This window comes from Paralichthys olivaceus, chromosome 19 (genome assembly GCF_024713975.1).
Source record: "Paralichthys olivaceus isolate ysfri-2021 chromosome 19, ASM2471397v2, whole genome shotgun sequence".
NCBI classification, from domain to species: Eukaryota; Metazoa; Chordata; class Actinopteri; order Pleuronectiformes; family Paralichthyidae; genus Paralichthys; species Paralichthys olivaceus.
Window position 1 is genome coordinate 9,487,504 of NC_091111.1, and position 16,792 is coordinate 9,504,295.

Sequence of the window (16,792 nt, forward strand, 5' to 3'; positions counted from 1 at the left end):
GACAGGTGTGTGTGAATGAGAAGAGGAAGGAGAGAGTGTGAGATTCACACGTGCCTCAGATGGAAGAGAAGACGTTATGTCAGCCACCAGAGGCTCGTTGAGACAGATGTAACACGCATTTTCACGCATGTATAGAATATACAGGATATGCAGCCTGTTGTTAATAGAAGCTTTCAAATCTGCCTAGTAACTAGGGCAGAGAGTCTGTCTCTGCCTGTGAACTTTCAATAATCAGAGCTAAATAAAGCCAGCTAGAGCCTATATCATACAAACCATTTGCCATATCCAGATGTGTGATCTCATGCATTAGAAAAAGGTTATTCCATTGGACATTATAATACTCTTCAAAGAATATTTTAAAAAATCACTTTAAATTATTGTTTTCTTTCACATAAACACATAAAGCATCTTGCCCCTCCAATGCTATTTAGTAAAATTAATATTTCTATTAAATTCTTATTTCTATTTTTATTATTAGTTATGTCAAAAGTAACATTTTAAAAATGGTATTTTTTAAAAGTTCTAATAAAAATACACCTAGACCTAAACAAGTTGATTATCTCAAGAAGTCTCTAAGAGTTACTGACTTGCTATCAAATGCTGATCTTATGCAGGAATATAAAATGTTCTTTCAATTTGGTCTTGAATGGGACACAATTACCACAATTGGAAGCGTTCAATACTATAACTCATCTAAATGTCATCACCCTCAGCATGCTCAAAACTGTGAGAGCAGATGCTGCCTGTACCCAGATGTCATGAGTACGTGTACTGTGTACAGATCGTGGGGAAAAGTTGTGCAGTAGAGCTGTGCAGTACTGGCATACAAGAGTATAAAATAAAAGTTGTGCAACTTCGTAGAAGTCTTTCGTGCTGACGTTAAAAATATTTTTTCTTGGGTGTGACCTCCTCCGGGGTTGAAATGGCTGCGATAACTTGGCCTGCTGACGTCACGGGAGCCATGGCTACAGTTCAGCTGTCTGCTCTTGTGTTCCCTTTCTTTCTCTCTCTGTCTGTCGCTTCTCTCATGAATAGTCCGTCCAGTGGAGAACATGCTGTGCCAAGTTCTGCCACACACTGTGTCGGAGTGTCCTCAGCCGAGTAGGGGAAAGGGAAATATTACAGAGCGGGTAAACACACCAAAGAATGTATCTTTTTCATGCTTTATACCGTGGTTCTCCCACGGAAGAGTCGGATTATAGAAGAGAATACCGGATGAGGAGAGAGGAGTGATGGCCAACAGGATGCCTTGTTAAAATACTCCCATGCATCCAAAGGAGGTGCCAACCTGTAAGATGGGTTCTCATTTAAACAAACACACACACACAATGAGGCAGCAAATAAGGGGGACAAACAGCCTTTGAATCAGAATCATGCTCACACTAAAATATCTAACCCAACAGTCTCCTTGAATTCAATCAAGTCACACCAATTTGCAGTAACAACACATAAAAATCACTCCCTTAAATGTGTCTGATGTTTTTCATCAAGATTTATGAGGTAATGGTTAAGAGGTGAAAATATCAAAAAAAAACAATGTTAAAGAAAGTCGAAAACAAAATCTTGGATCTGATCCTGATCCACACCAAAATTGAATGTGTTCTCCCCTGACCCATACCACATCCTTCCACCACATTTTGTGGTGACAGTCAGGTATTTTTAAGCAAACAAAACAACCAACAAAGTAACCGACAGGGGCCAAAACATAACCTTGGTTGAGGTTAAAAAGGAAGTGGACTGATTACCTAAATTATTACATTTTCATGAAACACAGTTAAGAAAAGTGGAAAAAAAAAAATCCTGAATTTGTCACTTAATCTGCATCCGCACCAAGACTTAGACTTCTTCTCAGGCCCCACCCCTCCTCCAAGGTTGGTTGAGATGGGTTCAGCAGTTTTTGCGTAATCCTACAAAATAGCAAAATAAATCACTGATTGGAAAGTGTGTGGGAGCTTTTTCCCCATAATCCTACAAACAAATGAATGGAAATGAGTGAAAACATAACCTCCTTTATGGATATGACAATGGAAGCAGATGGGAGCAAATAAAATTCCTAAATTAAAAATCATCAATTGATATTACCTATTTAATATCTGATTTGGAGGCAGAAGCAACCATGGGCAAGATAAAAGAAACAGAGCTAGAGAGACAGAGAGGAACCAACCCCCCCCACCCCACTTTTATTTATACCCCTAAAGACAGCAGGCTAAGATTTCTGGCACCAAAACACACGTCACGCTTTCTATTTCCGTCTGATGTGCAACATAGCACTTAGAGGTTGGGTGACAGGGCTGAGGCATCATGGGGCCGAGGGACTTCCGTACACCCGCCCAGCCTTTACATGACATTTCACACCTTAGCTACCTCTGCCAGGAGACAGTGTCTGTGTATATGTGTGGCACACATATGGCACATGTGTGCTTGTATAAATTTAATTGTATTTCCTTACATGTGTATATGTGTGCAATTGAGACAGAAAAGGAGGTGTCAGGGAAACCAGAGGTTGTCGGTGCAGTCTTATATGAGGCGAGAAACACAAAGCATGAAAAGTTTTCCTTCATGATGCAAATCAGGTTGTGACACACTGGATATCCTGCTAACGACGGGTACATAACTTCTCCTGTACAAACATGGTGCAGTGTACTTAACAGCATATTAAGTGGGACAAATGTTTAATTATAAATAGTCTTAAATCTACATAATTCAACTGCTTTATAATCTAAACGCCTCAAAAATCACTGTATCACAATCTGTAGAGTCACATTTTACCATGCAGTTCCTCACATTGTGTTTGAACCAGATGATGTGTTGAAGTTTGCAAACACTTAACTCCTTTGCAATGGCAACACAACTTGAGCTGCCACTGAACTGGTATGCAGGGAGTTGCTGGTATCAAATATCCATAGGGAATACCTGCAGTAAATCATCAACACCCAGGAACACGTGCCATCATTAATAGAGCAGGACAATGCAACGTTGCAATGGAGAGAGACAGAGTCTTTAATTCAAAGCACTTTCATATTTATTACCAAGAAAACAAAAAAAACATTAAAGGCATATCAGTCATTTTTCACAGCTGGTATTTGAACATCTTAAATATATTACTTTGACAATATGATACAGTAAAACACACTGTTTTTGACAGTTAGCAGGTTTGCTGCTTGGAGCACAGTTGCCAATTAATCCACTCCCTCTCTTGGCCAGGTTGAATTTGATTCAACACGGCTACAATGAGGATTAAACACATGAGCATGCACCCTCAGTCTAGGGCAGCATGCTGAAATCTCTTTGTACAGAAAACACCTTAAACGCAATACAAAAACAATGAGAAAAGAGGAGAAAGGGGGAGCTGTCGACTAATGTTAGGCACAAAAGAAGCAAAAAGCCACAGCAACACTGGAGAATGTCGTGGATGTGTTTCATCTCTTAAAGCGGCATAGAGGTGAAATGAAGCACTTTTCCCGCCACTCTCTCGTAAGCACTTTACCAGAGCAAGTCCTCGCTATTTACAAAGAGCGTGTTGGGTGGTTACCACATGAGGGGTTTTCCTGGGGAGGGCTCAAGCTTTACTGAAATGTAAAAGTATCACATAATGACAGTCTCAGTCTGAAGAGAGTAGGAGAGAGGAGGTCGGTGCTTCAGGGCTGGGCTTTGGGTTCTGGTCATTGGGCTTGGGGGGCGATACACTGGGCCTGATGGGGCGGTGATTAAAGCGGGCGGGGTGCGGCTAGCCCACCTGGACGGAGGCCGCTGGTTGGCTGGCCGTGCTGGACGAGAGAAGCACCTATTGGGTTTTACTGCAGACGACTCGGCTGGATTTACCTGGACAAAAACATGTAAGCATTTATTAGCTGCTTTGATAATGTTTAGGAGCAAGGAGAGGTTTGATGAAAATGAAAATAACCTACCTGCTGCTCCTGTCTGCTGTAAGCTGTGTGACTTGTTCTGGGGCTGGAGCTGAACTCATGTTGGATGTCCAGCATGTCCAGCAGCTCAATGAGTCCTTCATCCCTCACTCGGCCGCAACCTGGAAACTCCTGTCCTGCTAACCCACCCCTCTGAATCCTGTGAGCTCCAGAGGAAGCACTGGACACCCTGTAGTCCATTTTGGGCTCCACATGTTGAGGTGCAGGCTTCCTTCCTCCATCTCTTTCTGCCCCACTGTTTGTCCTAGGTCTAATCTTTGGGCTCCCTGCCACCTGTGATCTCCTGTGGGACGGCTGAGGACTGGGCTGAGATCCTTTGGATGCGCCGTAGCCTCCCCTATGATCTTTATGGTTCTGTCTCCCAGAGTCTGACACTAAGCCCCATTCTTGGCTCGGCTCTAAATCTGCTGTCAGCGCATCAGAATCCGCTTGGCATTTGTGGGCAGGCATACGTGCGGGCGCCCTGCCGGCGACTGCAGCAGCTCCCAGAGCTCTGCGATGACACCCGGGGGTGGGGCATTTTGGCTCCAGGGACAGTTCCTGTTGGGTCACCACCCCTGTTTCAGTGAGAGTTTTGCCCTCATTTTCCTGCAGCATGGCTCCAAACTTCCTGAGAACAGAGGGGCTGCTGCACTTTCTGTCTCCCAGGATGCCCGGACCGAAGCACTTCCTGTCCAGAGCGGGAGATTCGACAGTCGTTAGTGGGAGCTGGGAGCGTGATTGTGCAGCAGGAGCATCCCTTTGTCCCAGAGGGGGCTTGGCGCCTGTGTTTTCCTTGTTGGGGGAACTCTCTCTGCGAGGGGAGCCCTTCATATGAGACACTTGATTCTTTCTGTTTTCAGTCGCCTCAAAACTGTCCCGAAACTGTTCATGACCAAACCTATAAGAACATAAAACATCAAAAGAAAAACTTAATCATAAACAAGCTAAATAAGATTAACGGGTCATTTTATACAATGTTTGAGAACTTGATGAAGCCTCTTACCTGTCGTTTTGATATCTTCTGCTGAACTCATTCTCGTATGCAGGGGTGTCCTGACTCACCTTGATCGTGTCACTGAAGTGCTAAGAGAGATGGGAAAAATGTGTTTTAGTCCATGTCAACCACTGTGTACTGTAGGTTTAAATAAGAGTGTTATTCAGGATTTTTGTCGGGTTTCTCTGTCTGTACCTCACCAAAACTGAACAATGACTTTATTATCGCTCGATTTAACTTTCCTGACCTTCCTGCCAGGGCACATGGCCTCTTATGTGAACCAGGAAACATTTTAATATCTTGTCTCACTTCTCAGCTGCTCTGTCAGGAGTTAGGAATGTTCGAGAGTTGGGTGAAAGTATGTGGAACTTCATCCTATCTGGTAACCCGTCTGTGTAAGCAGACTTGAAGGAACCAGCTTACTGTAATCAATATGTTCTTGACTAATATCATGTAGTCATATCCGGTTTCTTCAGATGTGCAAATGCCAAGAGAATTATCAGAAATGCTTTTCCTTCACTCACCACATGGCGCGCTCCATTGGTCTTCCGGCCAATTTGTTTCCCCTGTCCCAAATAATCCTGCAGCAAGTCCCCGATCTCTGAGACACCGTTGCCGTGGCAGTAACCGTAGCCATCCTGATGACTCACGGGGTAGCTGTACCCGTTGGGGTTGTAGTTGCAGCCGTTGCCACGGTGATGTGGCACAGGCAGAGCTCCAGGGTGATTCTGGCCCGGCACAAAAAGACCAGAACTGTGCACCAGGCCACACTCCGTTTCTCTGCCATTCTTCTGGTTGTCAGCTGGGATGTCGTTTGCTCCTCTGCGGGCCTGAACTTCATTGTACAACTGGAAAATGAAAACAGAACAAAACATTAGCAGCCTCTTGCTGATTTTCTGTTAACTGGGTATATTCTTTAAAATCAGTTGTACTTTTTCACATTGTACATTACTAGCAAATAGTTTTAACAACAACAACGACTGTGTATAAAGAGTAAAACGATTGCTCAACCTAACCTATATTTATGATCAGCGCATGTATTCTACTTTGTACAAACATCTGTTTCCCAGCACAGTCGTCGATACTTCCTCCAGTATCCACTTTCAGACCTTGTGTGTGTGTGTGTGTGTGTGTGTGTCTGTGTGTGTGTCTGTGTGTGTGTCTGTCTGTCTGTCTGTCTGTGTGCCTGTGTGTGTGCCTGTGTGTGTGCCTGTGTGTGTGCCTGTGTGTGTGCAGCGTTCAGCATGTCTGTCAGCACATCACAGTTTAATTAGCTTGTTAACATTTGTCTGTATCATTGCTGTAACAAGGCCACTAGGATGAGTGAGTCTATGATCTGCTAGCAGCTTGTTATGGAGCACAAGTGCACACTCTCACACACACACAATGCACATACACACATATTACACAAATTAACACACTCTTAGTACTATAGGCACTACGGAATTACTTGGGAACAAACCCATTAGCATGTCGTCAAACCTCAGTGTCCGTGTGAAACAAAACAGGGTTATCTTTGAGAATCACTGTCAAACCAAACTCTTAAATTAGTCTAAGTGATTTTATGCAGCTACGTTTGTTCATTAAGACCTGAATAATTTAATTTTACAGTTTAAGACAAACAACATAATTTATAATAAACACAGGGTTTTAATTAATTCTACCATTATAAATGTAGTATTGTACAGTAGAGATCAGTTAAAGGATGTTTGATTGATTTCACTGACTGGTGTATCAGAGGGAATCTTAAAACAGTGACTTGATGCTCAAAACCTTTTTCAGTCTAATTCCCCCTTAAGTAAACCAGCTACTGTGTTTAATGTGTCATCATTCCAACAAAATGTGCGAGAGATTTTAGAGCAGTGGCAGTTTGAGATCACACTTTCATCCGTACCTCTTCGATTTTCCTCTGGATGTCCTGCAGCTGGTCCTCCCACTCCTGCATCTCAGAGTCGAAGTTGTCCATCAGCTCTGGCCTCTCTTGTCCCCAGCCCCTGCCTCTGTGCTCCAGCCCACGCTCCAGATCAATGGCTGCCATTACGCAGGCTGCTAAATGTCCAGAGGCGTTTTTTAAACGGAAATTTCCCCTTTCTCTTGTTCCACTTTTCTTTCAGAGGTCACAGCGGGGGTTAGCAGGGAGGGCCGGAAGGATCGATGACCTTGAAACACTAGAACGACCAATACATGGAAGAGAGATAAAAAGAGGTTTGTTAATGGTTGGCATACTTTTTAAAGAGCAACACAGACCTTGCTTTAAGTCCTTTTCTGTGTATTTCTGCATCCCTGAAAAACAAATCTTGTTTATAAATCTCAATATTACCTCTGTTTTCAGTCTTGGTCATTTGTGTCAACCTCTTTAAAGACAACAAAAGAACTACACTGGTGCCAGAGGTTCAATTGAAGCAAAAATATATTTTCTATCATACTCGATTTGAGTTTTTAACTTGTCTCCACTGCTTGAATAAATTGTTGGACACTTTCTGCTCTCTCAAAGGTCAAATATTTACAGGCCTCTCCTTTCGCATTCTTTTCTAAACTTCACAGGCATGTAAGCCTACCTATGCAGCACGTGTGGACAAGAGTGTTGCATGACAGCATGTCCAAGTGTTTAAACTCTTGGTCACTTTGACCTTCAGCCTGCCTCTGTATGCCTCGAGACACGGGAAGAACAAAAATGTCAAGCATTTACAGGGGTGGCTACCTTCTTGGAACCTGACCCAGTGGTGCACACATGGCATCAGTTGGGTATGCATGATGGCATAGTGCTGGAGCTGCATCTAATACCTTGTGCCTCTAAAATCTCAGATCCAGTTGTTAGCTTTGTTATAAAGACTGAGGACTGATACATTACAATACAACATTTGTAATATTACCATTTTACATGTAGGGACATCTTTCTTTTGCACAGCTGCTCAAATAGTAGCACTGAATTGTCAAAAGGTGCGGCTTCAAAATTAACTTTATTTCTTTGTAGGTGTCAATTGCCTCTATTTGGCAATTACAAGAATCTGTTTAAAAAATACAGGCTCCAATATGAAAATCTTGCTCAAAAACCCTTTATTATTTGTTCTACATTTAAATACATTGCTCACTATCCCTCAAACCTAAAAATATGGCCTAATAAATAATCACTATATGGTAAAGTTGTGTCCTACGTGGGGTAACTATTTGCCTCACCTCCTATCAAGTCAGCTTAAGACTGCCTGGCTTTGTTGTTATTGCTGTTGGCATCTTTGAATATGACGTGTCCAAGTGGAAAGTGTCTGAATGTACCACTCACTTCCCTCCCACCTGTGAGAGTGGAGATATTAATAATCTAGTAACTATGCATAGTAATCTGGCTGCGATGCCTCTACATGTGGGACAGGGACAGAAACAGAAACTGTTAACTCATGACAGAAGCAGAGAAACAAACTAAAAATAAAATGTTACAATGAACATTTCAAATAAGCAAAATAAATTAAAGGAAATGACCATAAACATGACTACAGTTGATTTGAGTAGCTTAAGGTTCCTTTTTTAATATTAATTTAATTTAAAGCATCCCATATGGCACCAAACTATCAGAAATTCATTTTCCACTATCTCTTCAGTAATAAACAGCTATCCTTACCTTTCTCTACACAGAGGTTTTCTCTTCCCTCCTGTATAAATCCTCAGCCTGCTCTACTTCCTGCGCTCTGTGAGCTCTGGCCTCTCAAACAGATCCACTCCTCTGGCCTCCAGATCGTTAAGTCCCCTCTCTCTGGTGCTCACCCCCCTCCAGATTTTTCCTCAGCAGTGTTACGTCAAAAATCCTGCCGCCTGGATTTAAAGGGCCCCCTTCCCCTCGTTGTTGAGGTTAAGTCAGGAGCGTTGGGCTAAAGGGTAAACAACTTCTGTTCCAGCCGGGGTACCCAGCCTTTATACTGCTCCCCACTGTTTACGTGGGCTGCGCCACTGGAGCTGGGATCAAATATCATAATGTCAAATTTATTCCAGCATTTGAAGTCTCGATAGGACAACTGTCGTCACCAGCATCCTGGCTATAATTACCAGGGCTCACGGAGAGAGGGAAAGTGTTTACATAGCTATTTCAGCTGCTGACAGCTCTTAGCCAATGGGCTTCTCTGTTGCTACTCTGCTTTAGGATGCTTGGGCAGATTTTGTCTTGTGACCAGGCTCTGCTGTAAATCATTTTTCCAAACCATGCCAAATAGGTGTGTGTGGCACACTGTGTTATAATGTGTCACATTCAGTAACATCTTTATTGAACATAGTCATGAGAAAAGAATCCAGTTGAATGCCAGGCATGTTTAAGAACATTATTAAGTATTTTTTCAGTTTTTGTTTTCATTTTTAGCAAACATCCGCTTTTAATACTTTAAAATATTTAATGGTACATATATATATACTGTATATAGTAAAATTATACTCATAGGCATTGCATATCTTATGAGGAATATTTGCAAAAGAGCAAAATGAGTGACATGTCATACAATGTTCTGGAGTAACCCCAACCCGTGACAGTGTTTTTGACTCATCCTTCTGCAGTGACTTCAGGAGACAGTTGCTACTGTTCATCTGCCACGCCATCAATTACAAATCAGGGGTCCTGTTGGGAATTTTTGGGCCCCCTGGACTAGAACTGACATTTGGCACCTGACATGATCATCAGGATTCCTTCCAGTTTGAACCCCCATGGATCATTGCCATTATTCCCCCACCTGTTGTGTTCCCTAATACATGGCAAATTCTTCAGGAGCCAAAGAGAGGGATAAAAACAAGCTTTATCCTTACTTCACCTTCAGGCAGGAAGAGCAGGATGGCAACACCAGTGTGGTTCTGAAAAACAAAATGGACGAGACTGCTGTCATCACATGTTACATGAGGAAATATATTTAGTGGTGGTTAAACCAGGACATAAAGCAGCATGGAAAGGTGTTTCACATCCCCTCCCTCTACTCGTGTGACCTTAAAGCTCAATGTAAACCTTGTTGAATTCTAAATCCCACAGCTTCATAGATGTTTACACTGTAGACTTCTTGCCCATAGCTGATTATTTTATTACATGATCGCAATTTAAATGTCCACCAGCTTTCATGGCTTTCAATCGTATATCATGGTGCGGCTCAGCTGTCCTTAGAAATGAACGCTTCATGTCCACAAGCTGCAATACACATACGAACAGTAGGGGCAGTATAGAGACCGTATCGCAGAAGTAACCACAAGCTAACTTCCATGTTTTTAATTTCAGAATGCAAATCCGTAAGTTCCATGTGGTTTGAGTTCTGGTGTGCCCCTAATTATAATACTATAATTAAATCAAACATTTCATATTTTTGTTTATTTATTTTAATATATCCTGAAACAAATCCACACTGTAACTCACCTTCTCCAGGGACTAAAGCAGACAGTGGTGTGTTATGGGTAATGTCGTCTCCAGTGTTGAACCTTGTCACAGTTCCTTGAATGTGAATGCAGCTGCGGAAAGTGCTGAGCTTTTTTTCTGTGCTTTTGGTTACCTTGGCAACAAATGATGTGGGGAGGAGAGGAAATCAACAGCGCAAATAAAAAACAAACAAACAAGGGATGATGTAATTGAGGGAGATGCACATCACAGAACGAAGAAAAGAGTAAAAAGAAAGACTAGTTTGAAGATGGTGGCGTAAGAGAGGGACGAGAATAACACGAGTATGAGGATGAGCAAAATGATGGGCTGGAACATCTGGGTGACAAACCATAACGGGTGAAAAGAGACAGGTTGGTTTAGATGAGAAAAAGGAGGAGACAGAGTCAGCATTGAATTGTATGAGACAAAAGCCATCATGAAACTCATATTCATCTTAAGTCTTTCTCTCACCGACAGTGGCTCCTCTGTATCTCTGTCCTCCAGCCTCGGCACTTCCAGTCTGTCTATAAAGGCCTGCAGCTCTTTTCTGAAGGCCTTCATCTGTGCGTTAATGCGATACAGCAACTCGTGTTCCCTGATCCTGCTCCCATCTTCCTCCCCACCCTCGTCCCCTGCTCTCCCGAGCATCAGGTCGCCATTAGAAACGAAAACCCTCGCCTCTGAGATGATAGTGGCCGTGTCTGCAATGAGCCGGTCGATGGTGCGAATGAGCCTTTCTGCTTCCATGCGGATGTCAATCATTTGCTGCCTGTCTCGCAGGCTGCACCGGCCACTAGGTAGAAAGCGGGCCAATGGAGAGGAGGCAGCGCCCTCGGGCCCGGTGGGCGTGTAGAGGCCCCGCGTGGGTGTCAGGCAACGGCTGCTGCCGTTAGTGTTTCTGACCTCGTCCGAGTCACTTTCCCCGCCCACAGGGCCCTCTCGTTTGCGGTGGGGTGGGAGGAGGCGGGAGGAGGAGGAGTCTTCATCGCTCTCACGGCGGCCGCTTGTTGCACCACCAGCATCGCTCTCTGCGTCACTGTCTCGTGGGCTGGGCCGCAGGGAGAGGTGGGAGGCCAGGTCATAACGCTGCATGTTGGAGAGAAGCACACGGTTCTCGTACTGCAGCTGCATTACCTGAAGAAAGAGATGCGCAGAAACAACATTTTGTAATCAGACTTTTACATGATTATACATCAGCATTAACTGGCTTTCGGATATTCTTGTCTTCTAATATAACCAGTATAATCATACCTTTCCACTGAGGTCATTAATCTGTAGCCTCGCTGCCTTCAGCTCCTCCTGCAGGGCTTCTGCCTTTGCTACATCAATCCCCGACCCCCCTGATATTCCTCCGCCGTGCCTGCTGCCCCCGTCGTGGGTTCCCGCTTTGAACCGTAACTTGTTCAGCTCTGCAGTCACCCTCTTGTTCTGGTCCTCGGCATCAGCCAGGTTCCTCCTGAGCAGCTCAGCCTCGTCCTCCACCAGCTGCAGCTGCTGTCGAAGCTCCGTCAGATCATCCCCCAGGCCTCGCCCTGCGCCCGGCCCACCCATCACCCCACTCTCAGAGCTCCCGGCTCCCTCTCCCTCACCACGGAGGTCATCGAGCTCGGCCCTCAGGCCTCGGTTCTCAACCTGTGGGAAAGAGGGAGAGTGGTTAAAATATCAAATCACCTCCATTCAAAAATCCCACATAGCATTGTCCACTCTTACCTCCAGCTCCACTATCTTCCTCCCAAGGATGTTGGCCTCCTCTTCTACCAGGCGGAGCCGAAGCTTCAGTTCGGACTCACGGGTGGTGGGTGGTCCCCCAGCCTCTCCCTTAGGATGGGTGCTGTCCAGTTCCCCATAGAAGGAGCGGTACTTCTGCAGCTCTTGCTCCAGTCGGTCCTTCTCTTTGTCAATCTTGGCAGTCTTCTTCCTCATGAGCACGGCTTCCTCTTTGATAAATGCTAGCTGGCACTTGAGGTCCTCGTTGTCCTCCTGGAGCACAGAGAGCAAAAACTAATGTGTATTTAAATTGAATTAAATATAAATAGAAACTTAATCCTAAAGTTCAGAGGGTCGCTCAATGCAATAAGACATAAAGACAGAAGCACTTAAGATTAAAGAGAAGATTTTGTGCCACCACGCTTCTGAGCCAAAAAACGTTATCTCTGTTTGACATTTCCTAACTCTTAAGCTGCTGGATTCATGCAAACTCTGTGCTTTGATTTAAATATTCTTCCAAATGACTGGAGCACTTGCTTTGGCCTGTTGTGAAAAATGTAATATCTGACAAAAGGACATTACATAAGGATGTGAGCAAAACCAGCAGGATCTAAGGATTTTATTCAACATGCATATATCTGTTGAACTGGATTTGCACAACAAAACTTCACAAAGGTGGATCTGAGATAAATAGGAACTAATTTCCTCTATTACTTTAGAATATGTGTAAACAAGAGAAGAAACTAAACTTTATTAGTTATGACATCTCACCTCAGTAGGAGTCTGTGCTGCTTTCTTATCCGTCTTCAGGACATCTTTGCTTCCTCTTCTCTTCTGAGACTATTAGAAGAGAACAGTGAATGGAAAAACTTGTGTTTGAATTCTAAATTGCTTTTTTTGGACGTGTGATTTGTGATGCTCTATTAGGCCATGCTTCTGTACACAGACCACACTCAAATGTAATTTTCTACAAAGGATAGCTCACTGTGTCTCTGGGTTTGCTATGACCTTACTGATAAGGTAGACAGCCATAACAAACAGCCAGTGTCTCTGTGTCTCATGCTCATTTAGTCTCTCATAGTGGGACGGAACTGCAATATAAGTCTGCACCATGTGAGGACATTTGGGTTTAGATTAGAGATGTTCTGATACCATTCTTCCCTTCCCAGTACCAACCCCTGGCCTTTGCGTATGAGCTGATATTGACAACTTATACAATGTATTTTAAAAGCTGTATGATTGTGGTCATTGTTGTATGGCCTATTGCTAGTGTTGTGATTGGCGACACTAGCACCACTGTTTTGCTTGTGGGACTTTCCAGTGTGAAATACTGAAAAATCGCTAATATTTGAGCTAGCTTTTACTAATGCTACATTACCGGAAATCGGTTCTTCTTTGACTTTCTGAAAACAGTACTTTTCAGTGGCAATACAGTTTTCAAGCAGCAAAGTAGAAGTGATTCCTGGGTAAAGAAAATTATTTTGCATTTTTCTGTGTGAAACTAATATAGGCTTCTTTAATGATGGTTTCAGATCCGTACATAAAGATATGCTACTACTCGCAGTATGGGAGGCATTTCTGATAGTGGTAGCGGAACATCTCTTGTTGGCATTACACAGTGTTAACGTACATGCAATTCACTTCAGTAACCTTGTTGGCTTTAACACCCACCAAGGAGGTTTTCATTTGTGTTTGTTGTGTAATAGTTTGCAGGATTACGCAAAAACTACTCAACCAGTTACCATTCAAATTTTATTGAGAGGTGGGGCATGTCCCCAGAAAGAAGTCATTGAATTTTGTTGCAGATGCATACATTTTTTTCCACTTTGAAATTGCGCGATATTGTGTTTTTCAACATTTTTGTTGATTTGTCAGAGAATGATACATAGATCTCGAGGAAAAAAAACCGGCAGAGACATGCTGATAGGGAGGGAACTGATATTTTTAAGTTTGTTCAATTTGGTGCAGATCCCAATAAAAATTGGGATGAAGTGAGTTGAAGGACTGTCGGAACTTGGTGGAGGTTGGTGCTCTACTGAGTGCCACTCTAGGTAATAGATGTGATGTAGGTGGATGTGGGTCAGTGTTTATTTACCTCTTTGGTTTTGTCAAGTTCATTTTGCAGAGCTTGTTTGGTCACTTCCACCTCTATGAGTTTTTGCCTCAGTTTTTCATTCTCCTCTTCCGTCTTGGTTCGTTTCTCCTCCACCTTTTCCAGCTCGTGGTGCAGCCTCACGGACACATCCTTCGCCACCTGCAGGCATCGTAATGTGATTCAACTGAAAACGGCCACGGGATAATATGCATTACCTGCCGGAAACAGCAGGTTTTTGTGGTATTCATACTTTATCCACATTTCACAGGAATAATTCATAGCTAAAAAGCACAGGACTTGAGCTATAATTATTTTGGTCTGTCTTAGCTGGTGGCAATGACACATCTTTGGGACAAAAACTCATCCAGATCCCTCGCAAACTGTATCTACACAGACACATGGAGTCAAGCAGCCTCCCCTCCCCTCTCCACCTTCAGGTCCTGCTCCAGACTCCTGAGCAGCTCCTCATCAATCTCTCCCGTCTGGGCGTAGCGCAGCCTCTTCCTCTCAGCCTTCCTCAGTCGATACTGCAGGATCCGGCAGTTTTTATTGGCTCTCTCGAGCTCACGCCTCATCTCCTGCAGCTGACAAGTGTCTTCTTCGTAAAACGTGTCCCTCATCTCGTCCATCTCGGTCCTCATCTCCTCAATCTCACACTGGTGGGACCACAGCAAAGATTACTGTTTGTGTCCAAATTGCATTATGTGACATATAAAATTGAGATTTAGAGTAGCTGTGGATAATCCCTACTGTTTTTTTTATTTTAAAAACTGACTTTTAACACAGATGGGGTAATGGATGTTTTGAACATGAGTCAAATATAGTCAACTACATAAAAACACACCATAATCTGAATTTTAAGTATTTCTGGATGTCGGCTGCATGATTTTACCTTGCTTGAATGTATTTCACATACATATCTTGCAAATGCCAACAAGCCAATTTTACATACATGCTATTGGCTCTGTCAGTGGCCCCTTCTGAACACATCATTGATTCCATCAGATCAATATCAGTACAATTAGTTATCTGTATGCAGCCAGTGCATTTTCAGTTAAGATCATAGCTTTAAACTCCTGGTGAAGACACAAAGCATGAAGGAAAAATTAACCTGTGTATTTGGATTGATGCAATTAGCAATGATACCTCGATTCTAAACTACAGTCAAGAATAAATGGTTTTAAAGGCTAAAATACAAACATTTTAAGCTAATCTAATAAAATGTGGCCCACTATGACCTTCTACGTTGAATGTCTACTATATTTCCTATGATTTCAAGCTGATGACAGAGCACTAGGCCACATAAAAACTCATCAAACCTTGAGATCGTCGTTTTCATCCAGCAGCCTCTCCATCTCGTCCAGATAGGCCTGGTCCTCCTGCTGTGTCACGCACCCCGCCTCTGTGGCCTCCGCAGCCGGCTCCGGCTCTCCCTGAGCGGCCTCCTCCCTCCCAGCGTTGTCCGCCTTGGTTTGCATCCTCGCAGCGCTTCTCTTGAGTCTCTTGTGCAGATGGAAGTGGATCAGCTCAGCCTGTAAGCATCTACCTCTCCACAAACCCAAACCGAGGCCTGACAAGCCTCCCGCTGACAAGCCGCCTCTCCCCCGGTGGTGGATGCCCCCGCCTGCCTGTTTCACTTTCCCCGGGGAGGCAGACGACAGCAAACGCTGGCCGGAGTCGCCGTCAACGCGGGATGGGTGTAAAGCGGGGCGACGGGCTGGTGATGGAGGATGTGCCGGATCTTCCACGACAGCATCCGCCCTGCTCGGAGTCACTACACCAGCTTCAGCACCATCGGGCTGAACAGCTGCCGAGCCGCGGCTCTCGGGCTCCCTCTCCCTCTCGTCAGCGGCCCTCTGGCTCTCCTTCACCCCGATGTCGCTGCTCCTTCCCGCGGTGAGAGGAGACCTGCACCTGCCTGGGTGAATGGAGGCTCGCTTGGTGGCCCCTTCCTGGGCTGTAGCCGGTGAGGGAGCCCGATGCTGCTGCTGCCTCCTCCTCCTCCTTCCTGCGTTATTGTCTGATGATGCTGTTGGAGGATCTGCAGCGCCGCCTGCGGCAGACTTCATCCTCTGCAGCGTTAAAACGAACCACACACGTGTAGTTTCAAACAGAGGAACATAAAGAATAATCTGTGCAGAGGACGCAGATTATTTCTTTTGCACAATTTGGATTAATTCGAACTATTTTCCATTTACATAGATAGAAATTCTATTGGGAAGAAGATGCTGTCAGCATTTACACCACTAGATGCCGCTGTTCCCTAAGACTTTCTCTCATCCTGACCCATGGCCTATCTTTAAGGTGGGAGGTTTGAGGCCTGTTTGTTTTACACAGAACCATAAATAATGGACTGATTCCCATTGGAGCAATCAGATTTAATTAGAATAACACATACTTGTCATCATTCTAACCATATACAAATAATGGCTGTTCACAGAGAGCTCTTCATAATGAGTTCTTACCGCAGCATTGTGCAGGGATGCTCTGAGGCAGGGAGGGCACCACCAGGCACTGCAGGGGCACGGGTCATCTGATGTAAGGACATACGTCAAACCAGGAAGTAACCTCCAACCCATAACAAACCACAGTGCTGCTAAAACTGGCTGCAAAAGTTTGACAAATACAGAATCAGTTCAGACCTTGTACCACTTTTCTGAAGATTACATTGAATATTCATAATCATTCACACACACTCCTTGTTACTTCAATTGCAA

At 44.1% G+C, this 16,792-nt stretch overlaps 3 protein-coding genes across 5 annotated transcripts in view; 1 reads left to right on the top strand and 2 right to left on the bottom strand.

Moving 5' to 3' along the window:
* Nucleotides 1-16,792, top strand: part of LOC109632470 (R-spondin-3-like) — a 63,830-nt gene that overhangs the window by 11,115 nt on the left and 35,923 nt on the right. The window lies entirely within an intron of this gene.
* On the bottom strand, nt 932-9,726 carry LOC109632335 (uncharacterized). 3 transcript variants are annotated; one of them, XM_069515441.1, is made up of 7 exons: nt 9,682-9,726; nt 6,797-7,070; nt 5,427-5,750; nt 4,912-4,991; nt 3,909-4,806; nt 2,785-3,822; nt 932-1,907 (listed from the first exon to the last, which is right to left on the bottom strand). In XM_069515441.1, exons 2-6 carry the CDS (start codon nt 6,938-6,940, stop codon nt 3,586-3,588), a joined length of 1,683 nt encoding a protein of 560 aa, XP_069371542.1. In that variant the 5' UTR covers nt 6,941-7,070; nt 9,682-9,726; the 3' UTR covers nt 932-1,907; nt 2,785-3,585. The 3 variants fall into 3 exon arrangements, with proteins under 3 accessions (XP_069371542.1, XP_069371540.1, XP_069371541.1); XM_069515439.1 differs by lacking the exon at nt 9,682-9,726 and adding an exon at nt 8,516-9,655; XM_069515440.1 differs by lacking the exon at nt 9,682-9,726 and adding an exon at nt 8,080-8,199.
* LOC109632467 (microtubule cross-linking factor 3-like) lies at nt 10,416-16,669 on the bottom strand. Its single transcript, XM_069515438.1, has 9 exons — nt 16,541-16,669; nt 15,395-16,147; nt 14,507-14,731; nt 14,076-14,234; nt 12,752-12,820; nt 11,984-12,253; nt 11,525-11,905; nt 10,745-11,407; nt 10,416-10,609 (listed from the first exon to the last, which is right to left on the bottom strand). Exons 1-9 carry the CDS (start codon nt 16,652-16,654, stop codon nt 10,499-10,501), a joined length of 2,745 nt encoding a protein of 914 aa, XP_069371539.1. The 5' UTR covers nt 16,655-16,669; the 3' UTR covers nt 10,416-10,498.